This window comes from Anomaloglossus baeobatrachus, chromosome 1 (genome assembly GCF_048569485.1).
Source record: "Anomaloglossus baeobatrachus isolate aAnoBae1 chromosome 1, aAnoBae1.hap1, whole genome shotgun sequence".
Taxonomy (NCBI): Eukaryota; Metazoa; Chordata; class Amphibia; order Anura; family Aromobatidae; genus Anomaloglossus; species Anomaloglossus baeobatrachus.
Window position 1 is genome coordinate 507548053 of NC_134353.1, and position 19432 is coordinate 507567484.

General features: G+C 47.0%; 1 protein-coding gene across 1 annotated transcript in view; it reads left to right on the forward strand.

The window, feature by feature from the left end:
• Nucleotides 1-19432, forward strand: part of SHOC1 (shortage in chiasmata 1) — a 525180-nt gene that overhangs the window by 90358 nt on the left and 415390 nt on the right. The window contains exon 5 of the mRNA XM_075348066.1: nt 16509-16675. Coding sequence (XP_075204181.1) covers nt 16509-16675 — 167 coding nt within the window. The remainder of the gene's footprint in view (nt 1-16508; nt 16676-19432) is intronic.

Genomic DNA, 19432 nt, shown 5'->3' on the forward strand with positions numbered 1-19432 from the left:
AAAATTGTCTGGGTGACCCCAAACTTTTGAACTGTAGTGTATGTACCCATCCTGGTATATATGTCCTAATCCTGGGCATATTCTGATATTTATGCATTATCCTAGGCCCGTCCTGGTATATATGTACTCACTCTGGGCCCATTCTAGTATATATGTGTACCGCCCCTGAGTGCTCAGCCTGCTCGAATCCGGGGATGATCGTGGCCTGAGGGACCCGGACCCGGGGGCTAGTAGACACTCCAGAATAAAAAGGGGGTATATTCAGGAGGAAAGTTTGTGACGCCACCTGCGGGTCGTGGTAACGGGGAGTACCGCCGCTGCCATTGGGAGTACCCGGGGCTGATGGTGTTGGGGCAGCCTGGTGGTGATTCCCTCCGCAGGTAGGGAGGTCCCGAGACTTGGGAGGATGATGCTGGGAGCGCTGTGTGGGTCACAGGACAGGCAGGAGGGTCGGCGCTGCAGGGTACTCACTCGGATCACCATAGTAGTAGCAAGCAGGCGAGAAGAATTCACAGGCACAGATGTTAAACCAAGTCCCTGGGTGCCGCTGCCTCCTGGGAGAACCCGTCCGGGTATGCCTTTTCCTATAGCCCTGTTGGGTGATCCGAAGGCCCTCCTCTGTGCACAAATTGTTAATTGTTGATCCTTAGGCTTGAAACCATCCAGGTCCCGCTCCCCAGTTATGTGGAGCAATGCCCTTGGCTGCAGGCACGTGGGATTTTCTGGCCGTTATTTGGGAAGCCTATCCCCCTCGGTGTGCTGACGCTGCCAATCTCTGGGCGCATGGGAGTAGAACATGAAGACTCTACTCGCTACAGGCTAATTGCCGGGTTGCATATAGCTTCACCCCGACCTAGGGTCCAGGTACCCTGCCGTGCTCAGTCCTGGACCAGTTACTGGACCACCAATGCAGTCCACCGCGACCAGGTCTCTGACTCCTGTGGGCCCGGACCACCTGTCTGCAACCTAGCTGTCTTCTAGGGGCTACAACCCCTCCCTGGGAGCTCCAACTCCCTGTGACCTCTCCTCTTGAGTCACCACTTAACTCCCTGCTACTTCCTGAACGGTTTACTACATCCCTCCCACCATCCTGTCTAGCCCCATAGGTGGGCAGGCCCATTCCCAACTGGTCCTACCCACTGGTGTGCTGGTGTGATGCCCCTGGCCTATCAGGTCGTCACAGGGTATTGCACAATCTGCCCTCCCGTGCAATATCCACCTCCTTCTTGGTTATGGGTCCCCAACTGTATGGTGTTGCCAACATCAGCTAATCAAAATCCTAGGTACACTCTGCCCCACACCCACCAGACACACCAGTGGAATGCCTGAGTGGAATAGGGTCGCCCACTAGGGGGGTTCGTTAGGGGAGGTCAGGAGTGTCAGGAACAAGGAAGTTGTAGTTTGGAAGTGAAAGAGAGAGGAGGGCAGGAGCAGGGCTCCTAAGTAGATATAGGTGGCAGACGGTGGTCTGGGCCTAGAGGAGCTGGACCCCCGGTCACAGGGGATCGTGGCAAGGGGCACGGAACTGTCAAGGAGGACAGCCGGTGGCCTTGCACCATCACCGAGCTGGGACCAGGGCATGACTGGGTACATGGACCCTAGGTCAGGGAGCAGCTTCAGGCAACCTGACAATTGACCCGACGAGAACAGAGCCTTCAAGATCCACCCTCCACCTGCTCCAAAATCGGGGTACTAGAGGAACGAGGGGGATAGGACTTTCCACATAAACGGTCCTAGAAATCCCAAGCGTGAACCCTGAGAGCAAGCTCCCACGCCATAGTGGGGAGTGGGACTTGGCAAGTTCTATACCACCGGGCCCAACAGAGAAGTAAACTTAGTGCCAGGAGGCAGGTCTCGGATCACCAGGCAGCACCATTGGGGACGGGACCCAAACGAGCTCCCCTAAGCGGCAGCTGTATCCAGAACTTTGGTTTATCCTGTTGTTGGTGTCAGCTTTAAGGACTGAGTGAGTATGCAAGTGACCCCTTCGCACATAACAGCACTCCCCATCCCCCCTATCTGTGGAGGGTCACAACACCTGGCTGCCCCATGCCATCACCCCGGGTACTCCCAACTGCAGCGGTGGTACTCCAAATTACCACATACTATGGGTGGCGTCACGAGCTTTAACACAATCCCCTGTAAATACCCCCTTCATTTGAGTGGCCGCATGACCCCCTGGGCCAGAGACCCCTCGAGCCACCGCGGATCCGGATCCGGATCCGAACAGCCTGACTGCTGGCTTGGGGGCGGCACACTGGCAGGGTGTGGTGTTAGGTGGCTTAGGATTTTGTGTGCTGGTGTTCAGTGCTCCGGGTCAAGGCTCCCAGAACCAAGGAAGGTGTGCCCTGCACTTAAGATAAAGGCAGTGCAGAACCCTGCAACAACCTGGTATAGCCATGGCGTCACATATGTACTCATCCTGGTATATATGTCCTCATGCTGGGCCCATCCTGGTATTTATGCCTTCTCTTGGGGCTATCTTGGTATATACTGTATGTTCTTATCCTGGGCCCATCCTGATATAAATGATCCACATCCTGGTGTATAAGGACCCTTTCTTAGGCCCACCTTGGTATATATGTCCTTATCCTGAGCCATTTTCTGGTATATACAGTCCCCGTTCTGTCTCTAGCTCATAAAAAAAACCCAGCAAAAAATCCCCATTCTACTCACCTCCCTCACCGCCCAGTATACTCTGTAGTAGGTGTGCAGTGGCCAACAGCTGACATCAGCATGTGTGCTATCTCACATGCAGGGCCAGACTGGCCATAGGGCAATTCTGGCAAATGCCAGAAGGGCCGGTGCCTGTAGTGGGCTGGTGCCTGTAGTGGCCGCTCTATCTTCAGTCACCGCCGCTCCCCTCCGCAGTGTGCGCTGTGCTGTGTTGGCCCTGCTGTGCGATTCTGCGCCCGGCATACACACTGCTGAGGAGAGTTATGGTGACTGCAGCTCTCCCCTTCCTGATCAAATGTATTTCCGTCTCTCAGCCGTGAATACATTTGAACAGTGTAGCGAGGTGCTCGGATCTGGGCTCCAACAGGCATCAGCGTGATGAGATCAGCACCTTGCTGATGTCATCACACTGCTGCGGGTGCCACAGAGACACAGAGTCGGGCAGTGGTGAGCGCTCCATGGAGGAGCGGAAGATGAACTGTACTAGAGAAGGGGAGAACAATCGTGAAAGGGACACAGCTTTCTGAGAGGTAGTGGGGTGAGTACTTTATTCAGAGTGGGCAGTGTGTATGTGTGTGTGTGTGTGTGTGTGTGTGAGTGTGTTTGTGTGTGTGTCTGTGTGTGTGAGGGGAGGATATTTTACAAAAGGGCACTGTGGGGGGGAAATATTTTGCAGAGGCAGTGTGGGAGGGGTATATTAATGAGACTGGCAGCATGGGGGTATATTAATGAGAGTGGCAGCTTAGGTGGATATTAAGGAGAGCGGCGTGGGGGGTATATTAATGAGAGTGGCAGCGTGGGGTATATTAAGGAGAGTAGCACTGTGGTGGTATATTAAGGAGAGTGGCACTGTGGGGTTATATTAGGGAGAGTGTCAGTGTGGGGGTATATTAAGGAGAGTGGCAATGTGGGGGTATATTAAGGAGGGTGGCAGCGTGGGGGGTATATTAAGGAGAGTGGCAGTGTGTGGGTATATTATGAAGAGGGGTAGTGTGAGGGGATATTTTGGATAAGGGCAGTGTGTATATGGGTGGAGATATTTTGTGAAGAAAGTACAGCAATTATTTATTAAAGGTTGCAGCATGGGAAATATTCATATTAATGGATCAGAATAATGATACTTTTATATTTAAAGGCAATGTGACAGGAAGTGTTGCTGAAAAACAAAGAGGGAGGGAGAGACGAGTTGAGGGCATGAAATCTCATGATGGTGTCTGTATTACGTGGAAACATAAGGGATGGGAACGACTCTGATCAGAGATGATGTCACTTATAAGGTACCTGGATGTAAATGTTTATTTGTGATGCTGCCTGCATCTTATCAGTACTGTGGTTCTTGTATGCCCCTCAGTCTGATAATTGATAACAACAACTCTCAGCATCTCCTTACCATTGTTAAGGACAAATTGAGAGTTGTAGGTTCATACGATCCAATTGTACATGGGGCAAAGCATGATTCATGTACTGACGTTAGTTTTGACGCTGCAGTCATGTGCTGACTGTGGCTTTGGTGCTGCATTCATGTGCTGATGATGGTCCTGATGCTGCAATCATGTGTTGATTGTGGTTCTGGCGCTGTATTCATGTTCTGGTGGTGGTTCCGGTGTTGTATTCATGTGCTGATGATGGTTCTGGTGCAACATTCATATACTGATTGTTGCCCTGGCACTGCATTCATGTGCTGATGGTGGTTCTGAAGCTACATTCATGTGCTGATGGTGGTTCTGGTGCTGCATTCATGTGCTGATGATGGTTTTGGTGCTGCATTCATGTGCTGATGGTGATTCTGGTGCTGCATTCATGTGCTGATGGTGGTTCTGGTGCAGCATTCATGTACTGATTGTGGTTCTGAAGCTTCATTGATGTACTGATGGTGGGTCTGATGCTACATTCATGTGCTGATGGTGGTTCTGATGCTACATTCATGGGCTAATGGTGGTTCTGAAGCTACATTCATGTGGTGATGGGGGTTCTGCATTTGACAATCCAAAACAAGTTTCATAGCTATGTTAAAACTTAAAAATAAAAAAAATCTTTGTTTTGAGATTATGAGAATTTGGCAAGATTCTGCTCAGTTTCTGCTCCAAAAACAGTGTAAATTAGTGTATGTTTGCATATATTTTTTTAAGCAGAATGTCTCCAAATCCTTCTTAAATCTTTGGTTCTAGTGATATATTCATGTAAGTACCCCTTACATGAGGCTGACTGTTCACATCCTCTTGATGTCTGATGCATCCTTTTTGTTATAAAAAGTAAAAACTGCTGTTGCATCTGGGGTCTATAATTGTCTGCATCTCTGACATCACATCATTAGCGCTGTAGCCAATCAGTTAGCTGCTGAGCTCCTTGATTGGTTGCAGCGCTGTCATTGTGATGTGACATCAGCGCTGCAGACAATAGCAGACCTGGGGAGAGTGAATAAAATAAACAAACAATGCAGGTAATGGGTTTCCAAAACCGGAAAACTTAAGGTTATGTGCACACAAGGGATTTTAAACTCAAGCAAGACCGCCATGTTTCTCAAGCAGAAGATGTTGAAAACTGTTGCGTTTTTTCCCCTGACCCATCTTCTGTGTAGATTTACAGTCATTTCCTAGCATCTATGGTTTTCACCATCTTTGGTTTTTCTTTTAGTGTTTTCTCATTGTTTTTGTCACATATTTTTTACTGCACTTTTAAGAAAAATCGATGTTAAACACAACAAAAAACGTCTGGGCATCTTCCGAGCCTTCCCATTGATCTGCATTGTAAAGCACAGACAGTCTCCTAAGTGGAAAGCACCAAAAGAATGGAGCGGTCACGTCTTTTCACCACTGGGAGGTTTTAGAAACCCAAAGTGGGTAAAAAATGCTGAAAAGCCTGAACCTCGGCACAGCAATAGATGCATATGGTCATTCGAGTATTTTTCATAGTAGTTTCCATGGTGTGATCTGCCCCCAAAAATGTCATTACACATTCCCTAAGTGGTATGTGTCCAAAATTATCACCAGTGATAACAACAGCTTCCCTGATCACCTCTCTGTAGAATAGGTCATCAAAATTAGTTCAGGAGGATCTGATTTTGTATCCCTGCCCATCAGCTATATGACCGCAGCATTATATGGAGAGCAGCATCCTCTTCATTATCTATGAGACCCAGCTCTGCAGGGAAAATAGCGGCTTCACCAGGTCCTGCTAATAAGAGCAATAAATAGGCCTGAGCTGTAATACTGGATGCAGCCATGACTACATGTTATATGGTCGTGTTACACAATCTCCAAGTGCACAAAGATATTACACATTCAACACGTGAAAAGTGGGCCTGTGTACCGCCCCAGCGCCAGCAGCCGGGCTGCTGCTCTGACCCGGATCCGCGGTGGCTCGAGGGGTCTCCGGATCCGAGAGGGGTTGAGTGGACACCCGGAATAAAAGGGGGGGTATTTACAGGGGATTTTGTGATTAGAATTCGTGACGCCACCCACGGTGCGTGGTAATGTGGGATACCACTGCTGCTGTTGGAAGCGCCTGTTGGCGATAGTATGGCAGCCAGGTGATAGTAGGGGGAAGTGCCCCGGGGCTTGGTGATGGGGAGAGGGGAGTACCGTTGGGGAGGAAAGGGTCACTGCGTACTCTCTCAGTCCAATAACGGTGACACCGACAACTTGTAAACCGAAATTCTTAGCACCACTGTAGCAGGGAGGGAGTACGCTGTGGTCCGTACCCGATGGTGTTGCTTCTTAGCCTGTGACCTTTTCCTTGGCACTGTCTCTACTTGTTGGCCCCTGTAGTTTGAAACTAGTCAGGTCCCGCTCATCCGTATGGATAACGGAGTGAGCTTGCTCTCAGGGTTCACGCTTGGGATTTTCCTGGACTGTGTATTGGTACCTAGTACCCCGATTTTGGAGTGGGTGGAGAACGAATCATGAAGTCTTCGCCCTCGGCGGGTAAATTACCAGGACGCGTGAAGCTACTTCCCGGCCTAGGGTCCATGTACTCTGTCGTGCCCTGGCCCCTGGCCGGAGATGGCTCAGGGCTGCCGGCTTCCCTCCTCAGCAGTTCCGTGCCCCTGGACACGATCCCTGCGACCGGGGTTCCAGCTCCTACCAGTCCCAGACCAACGTCTGCCACCTAGTACTGAGGAACCCAGCTCCCAACCTGTGACCTCTCCTCTCAAGAGTCACTCCACAACTCCTACATTCCTGACCCTCACAAACCAACCCCCCAAGTGGTTAACCCTATTCCCTTCAGGCTACCCATTGGTGTGTCTGGTGGGTGTGGTGCAGAGTGTTTCTAGGATTTTTGATTGGCTTGGCTCTTAGCAACACCAAAAGGTCAGGAACCCGTAACCAAGGAGGTGGATACCGTCCATAAGGGCAGACTGCACAATACCCTGTGACGACCTGATAGGCCAGGATGTCACATTCCCCCTTGGTTAAACGTAGCTCGTCCCCGAGCTACAGGACACCAGAGGGTTATTATTTTTTTTTTAAACTGTAGAAGTTAACAGCAATTTTTATTGACAATTCTCATCCCTCACAGGGGAGGCACTTCACTTAAACGTTATTTAACTTTAAGGAGTTAATCTCCTAACAGTGGGACGCTACCAATTTTATTGGTAACGGAGGCTCAACCTACTCCGTTGCAGCCCCTTCCTGCGACAGTCCAGTCCCAATGTCCTGGATCCCAGTAACCCGCTACCCAAACAACCTGACCCCCTGGAAACCTATGGTGGGTCCGTGACCGGGTTAAGGTCCCGGGTGTGGTATTAGACGACTCTGGTTGGCACATGAGGTGCAACTATACATAATACACAAGTATGTGTTGGTCATGCCAGTCCTGTGACCGTGGTCCATTTTTACTGACTGTGAAAATTAACGGAGTCAATGTACCGGGTGTACACTGCAAAAGAATCTGGTTGTTAATCAGGTAACTTCCTCGTTCATTTGTAATTGGTTACTCAAGCATTCATTTGCTAACATTTCTACATGAAAAACAACAAACTGTGGAAAATAACAAACAAAAACACAGATCCTCACTCTAACTTTTACGGTTTGAAATGGCCCAGCACCGCTGCCATCACTGCAGCAGGTAGTCAGGGTCTACTTGCGCCAGCGGGCCTTCCAGGGTACAACGCTGGATCGGGCCACAGTTCTGTGGGTCCCGGACCCAGACGGCACTTTCACTCATAAGCGCCCGAGCGGCGATTCTTCTCCGGTGTCACTCTCTGGCTAGCACTTTTGTATGGAATCGCATCAGCCGTCGCCCCTGCATCTCCCAATCGTGGGGGTCAGCATCAGGCTGCATTTCATCTTCCGACACTGGTTGTAAGTAACCTCCTTTGGCCCCAACAGCCGTCGCGATACCGCGTGGCAACGGAACTGGTGGACCTGTAGGTTCGGCTTCCGCATCTGCAGACAGAAGGACCGACTGCTCCGCAGCCGAGGTTGCAGAGTCCAGGTGCTCCGCCTCTAAGGACGGGCCCGGTGATGCGGCCGGGTCTGGTCTGGCCGGGGTCCGGGTGACCGCTGTCATGCCTGGAACGAGGGAGAGCACCAGGGTTTCTGCAGCTGGAGCTTCTCCTGTAGATACTGAAGGTTCCGCTGCCGGGATTGATGTGGGCAGCTCGGGATCCGCCGAGGACAGGGTAGGTGATGATATGGGGCTCACCGAGAGCGGGGGCGGTCCAGATCCCTCAGCCTCTGTGGCCGGATTTGGCAATCTATAGGGACTGGGTAACCGCTTACCCTCTCTTCACGTGGGACTTCTGTCTCACGGGCTTGCACCGCCAGGCTCCTCATCTCTTCCCTCAAGTGGCTTAGGATGTACAAGAACTGTGTCCGCATTCTTCTGCACAGCTGTTCTGTCTCCTTCTCAATCCATGTCTCGGTTCCGAGAACAGCATGTCCCGGTGACCAGCTCCGTTCCGCCATCTTGCCTCTTTGCTGTCCAGGAACGTTATCACAGAGCCCTAGTGTCCATGCTTCACTTCCGCTGTGGTTACATTCCGGCATGCCCCCTCGGTTTTTGTTGCGCACTCTTTCGCATGCTGTGGCCCTCTGATAACTTCCGGTTCTGGCCTCAAACGCAAGACGAAGGGCGGGGCTTAGACTTCGCGCACTTTCTCGGGGAAGGCAGCATTTTAGCGCGAAAAGATAGCGGAAAATGGCGGAATCAGCGGGAGAAGAATCTTCACTCACGGTTTTCGGCTTCAAGGTCACCCAGGTAAGTGGGTCCTACTCGAAATCCTGTTCGTGACGCCAGAATTTCCGAGGTGTACTGCACCAGCGCCAGCAGCCAGGCTGCTGCTCGGACCCGGATCCACGGTGGCTCGAGGGGTCTCCGGATCCGAGAGGGGTCGCGCGGACACCCGGAATAAAAAGGGGGGTATTTACAGGGGATTATGTGGTTAGAGTTCATGACACCACCCATGGTGCGTGGTAATGTGGGATACCACCGCTGCTGTTGGAAGCTCCCGGTGGTGATGGTATGGCAGCCAGGTGTTTAACCCCTCCGTGGGTAGGGGGAAGTGCCCCGGGGCTTGGTGATGGGGAGAGGGGAGTACCGTTGGGGAGGAAAGGGTCACTGCGTACTCTCTCAGTCCAGGGGCTTGGTGATGGAGAGAGGGGAGTTCCGTTGCATACTCACTCAGTCCAATAACGCTGACACCGACAACTTGTAAACAGGAATTCTTAGCACCACTGTAGCAGGGAGGGAGTACGCTGGGGTCCGTACCCGATGGTGTTGCTTGTTAGCCAGTGACCTTTTTCTTGGCACTGTCTCTGCTTGTTGGCCCTGTAGTTTGAAACTAGTCGGGTCCCGCTCACCCGTATGGCTAACGGAGTGAGCTTGCTCTCACGGTTCACGCTTGGGATTTTCTGGACTGTGTATTGGGAAAGTCCTATCCCCCTCGTTGCGCTAGTACCCCGATTTTGGAGCGGGTGGAGAATGAATCATGAAGTCTTTGCCCTCGTCGGGTGAATTACCAGGACGCGTGAAGCTACTTACCGGCCTAGGGTCCATGTACCCCGTCGTGCCCTGGCCCCTGCCTGGAAATGGCTCAAGGCCACCGGCTTCCCTCCTCGGCAGTTCCGTGCCCCTTGACACGATCCCCTGCGACCGGAGTTCCAGCTCCTACCAGGCCCAAACCAACGTCTGCCACCTAGTACTGAAGAGCCCAGCTCCCAACCTGTGACCTCTCCTCTCATGAGTCACTCCACAACTGACTGTCTCCTACATTCCTGACTCTCCCAAGCCAACCTCCCAATTGGGCAGCCCTATTCCCTTCAGGCTACCCATTGGTGTGTCTAGTGGGTGTGGTGCAGGGTGTTTCTAGGATTTTTGATTGGCTTTGCTAATAGTAACACCAAAAGGTCAGGGACCCGTAACCAAGGAGGTGGATACCGTGCATAAGGGCAGACTGCACAATACCCTGTGACAACCTGATAGGCCAGGGTGTCACACCTGTGTACCCCCAAATGCTAGGCTGAATTTTAGTCCCAGTCCGACCCTGTTGTTGAAGACAATTTCATGTCACAGGTCACACACTATGGCAAGACTGACCACAGTAACAACCCAAAAGGTAACAAGGCATCAGCAAATCCCTCCCAGGCAAAGATTTCAAAGCAGACTGGAGTTTCAAAATATGCGGTTCAAGTTTTTTTGAAGAAGCACCAAGAAACAAGCAATGATTTGGCTCACAGAGTTAGTGATTGGCTAAGGATTTTTAGTGCAGCAGATGATAGTCACATAGTCACATCATTCTTATATTCTTTCAAAATTTAGAAGTTGTCCAGCCCATTAGAACTGGCAGCAAAAAATTTGACCCAGCTACACCCATTTACAGTCATGGACAAAAGGTTTGAGAATGACACCAAAATTATATTTTCACATGATCTGTTGCCCTCTGGTTTTTAATTGTTTGTCTGATGTTTACATCACATACAGAAATATATTTGCAATCATATTATGAGTACCAAAAGGTTATATTTGACAGTTAGAATGAGTTAATGCAGCAAGTCAATATTTGCAGTGTTGACCCTTCTTCTTCAGGACCTCTGCAATTCTCCCTGGCATGCTCTCAATCAACTTCTGGACCAAATCCTAACTGATAGCTGTCCATTCTTGCATAAGCAATGCTTGAATTTTGCCAGAATTTGTTGTTTTTTGTTTGTCCACCCGTCTCTTGATGATTGCCCACCAGTTCTCAATGGGATTAAGATCTGGGGAGTTTCCAGGCCATGGACCCAAAATCTCTATGTTTTGTTCCATGAGCCATTTAGTGATCACCTTTGCTTTATGGCAAGGTGCTCCATCATGCTGGAAAAGGCATTGTTGGGCGCCAAACTGCTCTTGGACAGTTGGGAGAAGTTGCTCTTGCAGAACATTCTGGTACCGTTCCTTATTCATGGCTGTGTTTTTAGGCAAGACTGTGAGTGAGCCAATTCCCTTGGCTGAGAAGCAACCCCACAAATGAATCGTTTCAGGATGCTTAACAGTTGGCATGAGACAAGACTGGTGGTAGCGCTCACCTCTTCTTCTCTTAATAAGCTGTTTTCCAGATGTCCCAAACAATCGAAAAGGGGATTCATCTGAGAAAATGACTTTACCCCAGTCCTCAGCAGACCTCTCCCTGTACCTTTTGCAGAATATCAGTCAGTCCCTGATGTTTTTTCTGGAGAGAAACCAGGCCTTGCTCAAAGAGTCTCCGCCTCACAGTGCGTGCAGAAGCACTCACACCAGCCTGCTGCCATTGCTGAGCTAGCTCGGCACTGCTGGTAGTTCGATCCCGCAGCTGAGTTTTAAGATTCGGTCCTGGCGTTGCTGGTCTTTCTTGGGCGCCCAGGAGCCTTTTTGGCAACAATGGAAGCTCTCTCCTTGAAGTTCTTGATGATGCGATAGATTGTTGACTGAGGTGCAATCTTTGTAGCTGCAATACTCTTCCCTGTTAGGCCATTTTTGTGCAGAGCAATGATGGCTGCATGTGTTTCTTTAGAGATAACCATGGTTAACTGAAGAGAAACAATGATACCAAGCACCAGCCTCCTTTTAAAGTGTCCAGTGGTGTCATTCTTACTTAATCATGACTGATTGATCGCCAGCCCTGTCCTCATCAACACCCACACCTGTGTTAATGGAACAATCACTAAAACAATGTTAGCTGCTCCTTTTAAGGCAGGAATGCAATGATGTTGAAATGTGTTTTGGGGGTTAAAGTTCATTTTCTTAGCCAATATTGACTTTGCAAGTAATTGCTGTTAAGCTGATCACTCTTCATGACATTCTGGAGTATATGTGTAACGAGGGCAGGGGGCGCCTCAGGGGGTGTAGTCGGGTCCCCTCGCCTTGTGGGCCGCAGGCTGAACCCCGGCCCGGCCGTTACTTGCAAAACAGGTGTGTTGTTGGGGCAGAGTGTGGATGCATGGGGCCCATTCATGACAGCGTTCTTTCTGTGCTCTCCAGCTCCTTCTTCACTTTCAGGAAAGAGACAATTGCAGGCAGCAGATAAACCAAACACCGATTTATTAAACAAAGCTTCCATCTTTTTGTTTGCAGCAGGTTTACTTTAGTACGTTACAAGTTACAGGTCCTTTTCTACAAAAACGGTTTCCTTTTTCTCTACGGGCACTTTCCTTTGCCTGCAGGGGACATACGTTAACCCCCTAGTAGCTGCGCTCTAACCTGGATTTACTGTAGGGCAGATCCAGCACACACTACCGGCTCTGGATAAGTTCTCACCTCTCCACTTCTTTGTCAGGGCACTAACCTTCGCCTGCAGGGGCCACTTGTTATCCCCCTGATAGCTGCACTCCACTCTAGTACACACCACCGGCTCCGGACTAGTCCCAACTCTTCCACCGTTTCTCATGGGTTTCCTCTGCTTTCTAGCCAAGAGTACTCACTCAGGCTGACTGCCTCATCTCACTCCTACACTCTGCCCCGTCACCTCAGACCGAGCTTGCTCGCCTCTCACATCTCACTGCACACTGGACTCTGCATTCAGAACCCTTCCTTCCCCACCTAGGCTGCCCTGCCCCTTCCTTCCCTGCCACTGTTACCAGGGGAACCACTGCTCTACACTGGCACCTAGTGGGGAAACAGTTTATGACAGGTAACATTTTACCATCAACATTTACAATTTGCCACCATACTACTGTGGCGTTTTCAGGGGGGAAAAACCGCTCCTTCACTACCCCTTACATATGCAAATTGCCATTAGAAAAACTTAAGCAGTAGACTTTGTAAAAATTAATATTTGTAGCATTCTCAAAACTTTTGGCCATGACTGTACTGTTTGGAGTAATCTCAGCAGAAGTGGTCATTGATAAATTACATCCAAAACCATACTTTTGACATGGAAACAAGGCCAAACTACTCAACTATCCATGAAAACATAGGAATTGAAGTGCAGAAAATAGCAACAAGTGCTCTTAACTGATGAAAAAAAATGTGAAATTTTGGCTTTATCAAAAGTCAGTCTGTATCACAAGGGCTGTAGAGCCGTACAATAATGATCGTCTGAAGACAACAATAAAGCCTGGTGGAATGTTCCTTGCAGGTTTTGGGTTGCAATTCAGCAAAAAGAATTGGATTTAGTCAAGATTAATGGTGTCCGCAATGCTGAGAAATAAAACTCTTGCACAGTACTGTAACAAAACATTCAACACCGCCATGGGCACGAATCTATCTGTTGTGATCATAGTATCCATAAATATCATAAGCATCTAATTGTAGCGTATGTTAGCTACTGTGTCTAAAGCAAGTTCTACTAAACAATATTACATTTGCAATGTCTTTTCTATAAATCACTGAATTTCACTATGTGTTATTATTTACTGTGCTTCCAGTAGGGTATAGAACACAAAGACAAATGAAAATTAAAGCAATATATTTTGTTCAGGATGAAAGTATAAACGTAAAGCCAATAAGTTAATATGTTCAAAGAAAGAACCATTAGCTCCATAAAGCAGCTGTCTTGATATCAGATAGAGATTGAGTTATCAGAAAATGACCTTTGGTTCCAATCAAGCTTTTATGTTAAACTGATTTCTAAATATTTTTTTGATGTAATTTTCCATATTATTGTTCTTTGAAAAAAACAAACACACTAGGTTCATACTTGCTGTTTCCAATCTCATTCTATTATCATCAAAACATGTCACCATATACACTTTATGGCCATTTTATTAGTGATGTACATGCTGCTCCATATCTGTCAGCATGATTGCTGTCTGTTTTCATATATTTTTATTAAAATAAGGTTAACAAAATAACATATCAAATCCACACAATCAAGATATTATCATGCGTAGCATACCATTAGTTGAATACATGTGGGGATCTATTGTATGAATAAAACTTTTCATCTGGGGGGGGGAGGTATAGGAAAAGAGAAAGGAGAGGGGAGGGGGAGGTAAAACAATTACTTTATTGGGGATGAAAAAGGGGAGGAGGGTGGAGGCAAGGAAAAACAAGGTGAAGAGGGAGTGGGTAAAAGGAAGAACAATGAACGTAAACAAATCTCAACCATGTTAACAGGCTTCCATTCCAGGAATATAGGCATATTGTCAAGAAAGCATGACTGAAGGTTTGAATAAAAGGATTCGTGTTATAAAAAAAGGTTTTTAAATAGTTATAAATATTTATTTATGTAATACCTTGTATATAACTATTCCAGTGATCCCATCTTCTGTAATAGGAGGCAAAGGCATTGTTAATGGTAGCAAAGTAGTTCTCGAAGTTGTTGTGAAGAGAAGTAGTCTCTACGACCTCAGAGATAGTGGGCACCATAGGTTTCTTCCAATTAGAAGCTATAAGATTTCTAGTAACTAGAAATAAATGAGTTAGGATAGGTTTATATATAGGGTCAAATTTTTGTCAAATTAAGTGAAAGGGCCATTTGGGGAGTTACCTGAATTGTGGAGTTAGTAATCTGATTAATCAGACTAGAAATATTTTCCCAGACACTCTTCAATCTGGGACAACTCCAGAAAATGTGAAGTAGAGTACCTCTCTCGTCACAATCTCTCCAACATAAAGGGGACGTCTCTCTATTAAATTTAGCAAGTTTACATGGAGTGAGATACCAACGCGAGAGAATTTTGAAGTGAGATTGATGGAGAGAGGCACATGCATTTGAAGAATAGGTTAGTGAAATGGCTTTCTGCCATTCCTCATCCGTAAAGCTCTTACCAAATCTTTTTCCCAATCTAGCATATACAGTTAGGTCCAGAAATATTTGGACAGTGACACAATTTTTGCGAGTTGGGCTCTGCATGCCACCACATTGGATTTGAAATGAAACCTCTACAACAGAATTCAAGTGCAGATTGTAACGTTTAATTTGAAGGTTTGAACAAAAATATTTGATAGAAATTGTAGGAATTGTACCTCCACGAGCCCTGCAGTCTCTGCCGCGGCTGACACCTGCATCCGACCCCCAGTGGATTTGAACAACGCATCTTTTTCACTGGGGGACGGAAGCAGCGTTAGCGGGGCGTGGCCTGTGCCGGACACTTTCATTCAGCACAACAGACAGCTTCGGAAGAATCAGGTAAGGCAGGACTTTCCGTTCTCTGTTTGTTATTACGTATAACACACGGAGAACACGCATGTGCCACAAACATGGCACATGGGGAGCAAACCACTCCTTTAATACGTCCGTGAAAAAATGGTTCGTTTTTTCACATGCGTGTGAAGGAGGCCTTAAAGAGGTTGTCCACAATTCCTTCTTAAGTACCATATCCCCCTTGTAAAATAAGGGGAATACAGTAAAATAGTACCGGCGGGATGTTGGCACCAGGTCATTTGAGGCTCACATGACATTGTAATGTCATATTAGCTGTGCAGCCAATCAGTGGTCACCATTGAGCAGCTACCCCCTCTCCCTTTCTTCGGACAATCCCCAGTAGTCCAGGGTAAGTGTGAATGCTGCAGCCCATTATCGGCAGCTGATTGGCTGCAGGTCTCAAGTGGCACAACAATGTCACGCAAACCTTGGAAGACTTCGCTTTGACAACACTTGAGCAGTGCTGGTATGGCATATGTGTATAAATGTTATTGTTTTACAATGCGGAACATAGTATTTAATATAGGGCTGTCTGAGTATTGGAAACCCCCTTTTATCGCTGGTGTACAGTAGACTAAGTAGAAGGGCTGCTAAGAACGCATTAGTGTTTCTATCCAATTTGGGACAAAGAAGCTATCTTGTCTGCATTATTTCTGCAGAAACATTTTAACAACTACTGGAATGCCATGACGAATTGCTGCTTTCTGAAGAAAGGCCATAGGAAGTCCAACACTCTACTAAATGGGTGCTTATAATAAAGTGGCCATTCAGTGTTATATAAAACAGGCTACTTGGATCAGAAGTAAAACCAGATTACAATTAAGAATATGTTTCACAATCTGGCTTCAATTCTTGTAAAAAATTATTTCATACATTCTGTTTTAGAGATGTGTGTATGTGTGCCGGAGAGTTTCACATTCATGGCAACTCTTGGTTGCTACATTTGTGAACTGACAGGTTACTGTTGGCAGAGAAATCTTTAATTTACTCTGCGTCTATATATAGTTTATTAACCCTCATTTAAGCTTTAGTTTAATTAGGATAAATAGTAATTTGAATACCACAGAGTATATTTCTACTGGCATTCAGTTTTATCTGCATTGGAGGGCCAAAATTGTCCATGTAAAAGAAAGAGCAAAGATTATTGCCATATACTGTACATAATTATGATCATACAAAAAAATGAGCTTATCTAAATGGTCTAGAAAAACTCATGTCATTATGTGTCATCCTCTTAAATACTGCGTACAGTCAACTTAAATTTTGTCATTTTCTTATTTATGATTAGGCAGCCTTTGCTAAGAAAGAAAATATCTACTGATATTGTTCCAAGTTCAAATCCTTGTTCTCAGATGGACCTAGATGAAGTGTATTCCATGCCTGAACTCTATGTACTTGAGGATAAGGACACTCATGAGGAATGTTGGAAGACTAATCTGTCAACTACCTTGGAAGGTAATACGGAAATCATGTAACATTGTGCTTCACTGAGACATCTGGTAAATGGTATGGGTTTTTCACTATGAACATTCATGTAATTTAAATGCAGTAACCAAACACTAGTTGTGAATTTTCTCTAACTTGGCATTAACCCCTTCCTGACATTGGACATACTGGAACCCCTGACGAATATTCACTATAACGAGGCAGAGGGAGACACTGTGGACTGTCTCTGGCCTATAATCCAGCAGTGTCCGGCTTTTTAATTGTTCATAAAAGCGTGGTCGACCACAAGGTTTTTGCACTTCTGAAAAGACAGACACCACTCAACAGAGGCCAGTCAGAGTCCAGAGTAATTCTTCTGCCTCAATATAGTGCATGAATCCCTCAGGGGTTTCCTCTGAATGACGTTGTTCTGAGATTTAGATGTAAATCCCTAAGTAAGTGCTCAGCATAGTGCGCAGGATAAATGTGATCCAAACTGTCATGTAAAATGTTCCTAATAACAGCTTCAACTCATTTAAAAAAAAAACAAAAAAAACAATTTCCGCTCAGGTCCATCATTTGTCAATGGAAATATAGGGGGTTTCCTTCCATGTTACTGGTAACCCAAAGGCTTATTATTTACGATAGAGGGGTTCAGTTTTTGGCTAGCTTTTGGTGTACTTTTTGCTCCAGATTTTTTATCAAGGTGTCATTTTCCTCAGGATAACATCCCAAGACTAATGGACACGCTTTGAGGATGAAACGATACAGCAATATTTGAGGTGTTTTGTTTTATCTAATCAGGATATCTGGGTGAAGTTTTTGTTCCTTGCTGAATTTGCTTTAATTATTCAATCGCCTCTAAGTGGGGACAGAACAGTAAAAAACTTCCATAAGGGCCCAAAGTCAAAAACTTCTTTACATCTCAAAATCAAAAACTCCTTTATAGCCCAAAGTCAAAAACTTCCTTAGATGTCAAATCAGTCAGAAGACTTATTATGAGCCCACTACCTTGGCTACAGATCCCTAAGGACCTTGCATCCCTCTCTGTAATCTGCCTAGCAACAGGCCTCGTGCAGTAATCTGGGTGCAACAGTGCATGCTTGGACAAGCCTAAGGGGAAGCTCTCCCATCTGCCACGTCCTGACTCTCCTCTGCCTGCATTGTAAAGGAACAGTTTATGTACCTGCTGTTTCCCTCTAGCCATACCCCTTCTATAGACTTGCAGTATATTTTACCTCATCGTTGCAGATTGCCGGACTGCAAAACCCCAAGAGTCGCTAAAAACACCTTGGGAATCTCATCAGGGAGTCCTTACGGAGCTGCACAGCAATTTTTGGACCCCTATTCAAAAGTCGAGTTTCTTAAAGAGACAGTACACCTTAAATCAAAATGGCCGAAAAAGATCTCGGACAGTTCCCCACTGCTGAAACAGAGCAAATACAACCTGATACTGTCCTTTATGAAGCCCAGGAGGCAGATCCCACGCTTCTAGCAGACCAAGTTGTCCGACCAAAACGCTCTTCCAAACCAACGATAAAGGCCATTGAAAACTATCACACTATGAAAGATGAGCTATGTGAGCACCTGGAAGAACAGTGGGAACGAGTTACCTATTACATGTCAAGACTTGAATCCTCATCAGGTGATGCCACATGCTTACAAGTCGCTGAACACAGCTCAAGAAAGATACAAGAGACTGTCCACAAGGTACACTACCTTTCTAAAAGACTCCAAAATTTATGAAGCTCTTTCAGACCTGAGCAAGGCAGAAGAAGTGGACAGGGAAAGAGACAACAAGGTGCAAGACGCCATAGATAAAGCGGAACACATCATCTCTCACCAGCAAGAAACCAGATCACACAGACTCATCTAGACGTTCCTCTCGATCATCTGGGTCATCATCCTCAAGAAGCTCAGCCTTGAGTGACAGAATACTAGAGGCCCGCATAAGAGCAGAAGAATCCAAGGTGAGACGTTCCTTCACAGAAAGAGAAGCAGAGGCCAAGAAGGTAGAAGCAGAGGCCAAGAAGGCAGAAGCAGAAGCCAAGAGGGCAGAAGCAGAAGCCAAGAGGGCAGAAGCCAAGATGGCAGAAGCAGAAGCCTTCGCTAGAGCAGAAGCAATGAAGGCAGAAGCCAAAAGGGCAGAAGCGGAGATTCAGATAAAGATTCTTCGGTCACAGACGGAAGAAGATGTTGCGCTAGCTAAAGTAAGACTACTTGAGCAAGCATTGAGCCAAGGTCCTGATCCAATTCACTCGCCACCACTGGAAACAGACAACCCAGTTGATCGCACCAGAGACTATGTGCTGAATCAGTTACCTACACCAACCCTGGTTTCTAGTACCGTCCAAGCTGACAACACTGAAACCTCCAAATCAGCCCTACAAGCGCCAGTGCCGTCCGCAGCACAGCAGTTAATAACAGTCACCAAGTAGTGCCTTCTCAAGCACACAGTCACGACAGCAAGATGGCAATCAAGTGTTTGCTGACCCACCTCCACAGCTCAAGCAGCAGTCATCAGAATATACAGAGGCTAAATCACAGCTCAATCCTGCAGCAACATCATTCTACCCGGGAGCATCTTACCCTTTCACGCCAGGCAGCACATATGCCTCAGGGGCACCACGAGTAATTGTGGAAACAAGCGGTGAGAAATCAGATATGTCTGAGTTTGCCAGGTACATGGTGAGCAGAGAGCTAATCAACACTAGTCTCACAAAATTTGATAATCGTGCAGAGAGCTATAGGGCCTGGAAAGCAACTTTCAAGGCAGCCATCGCCAAT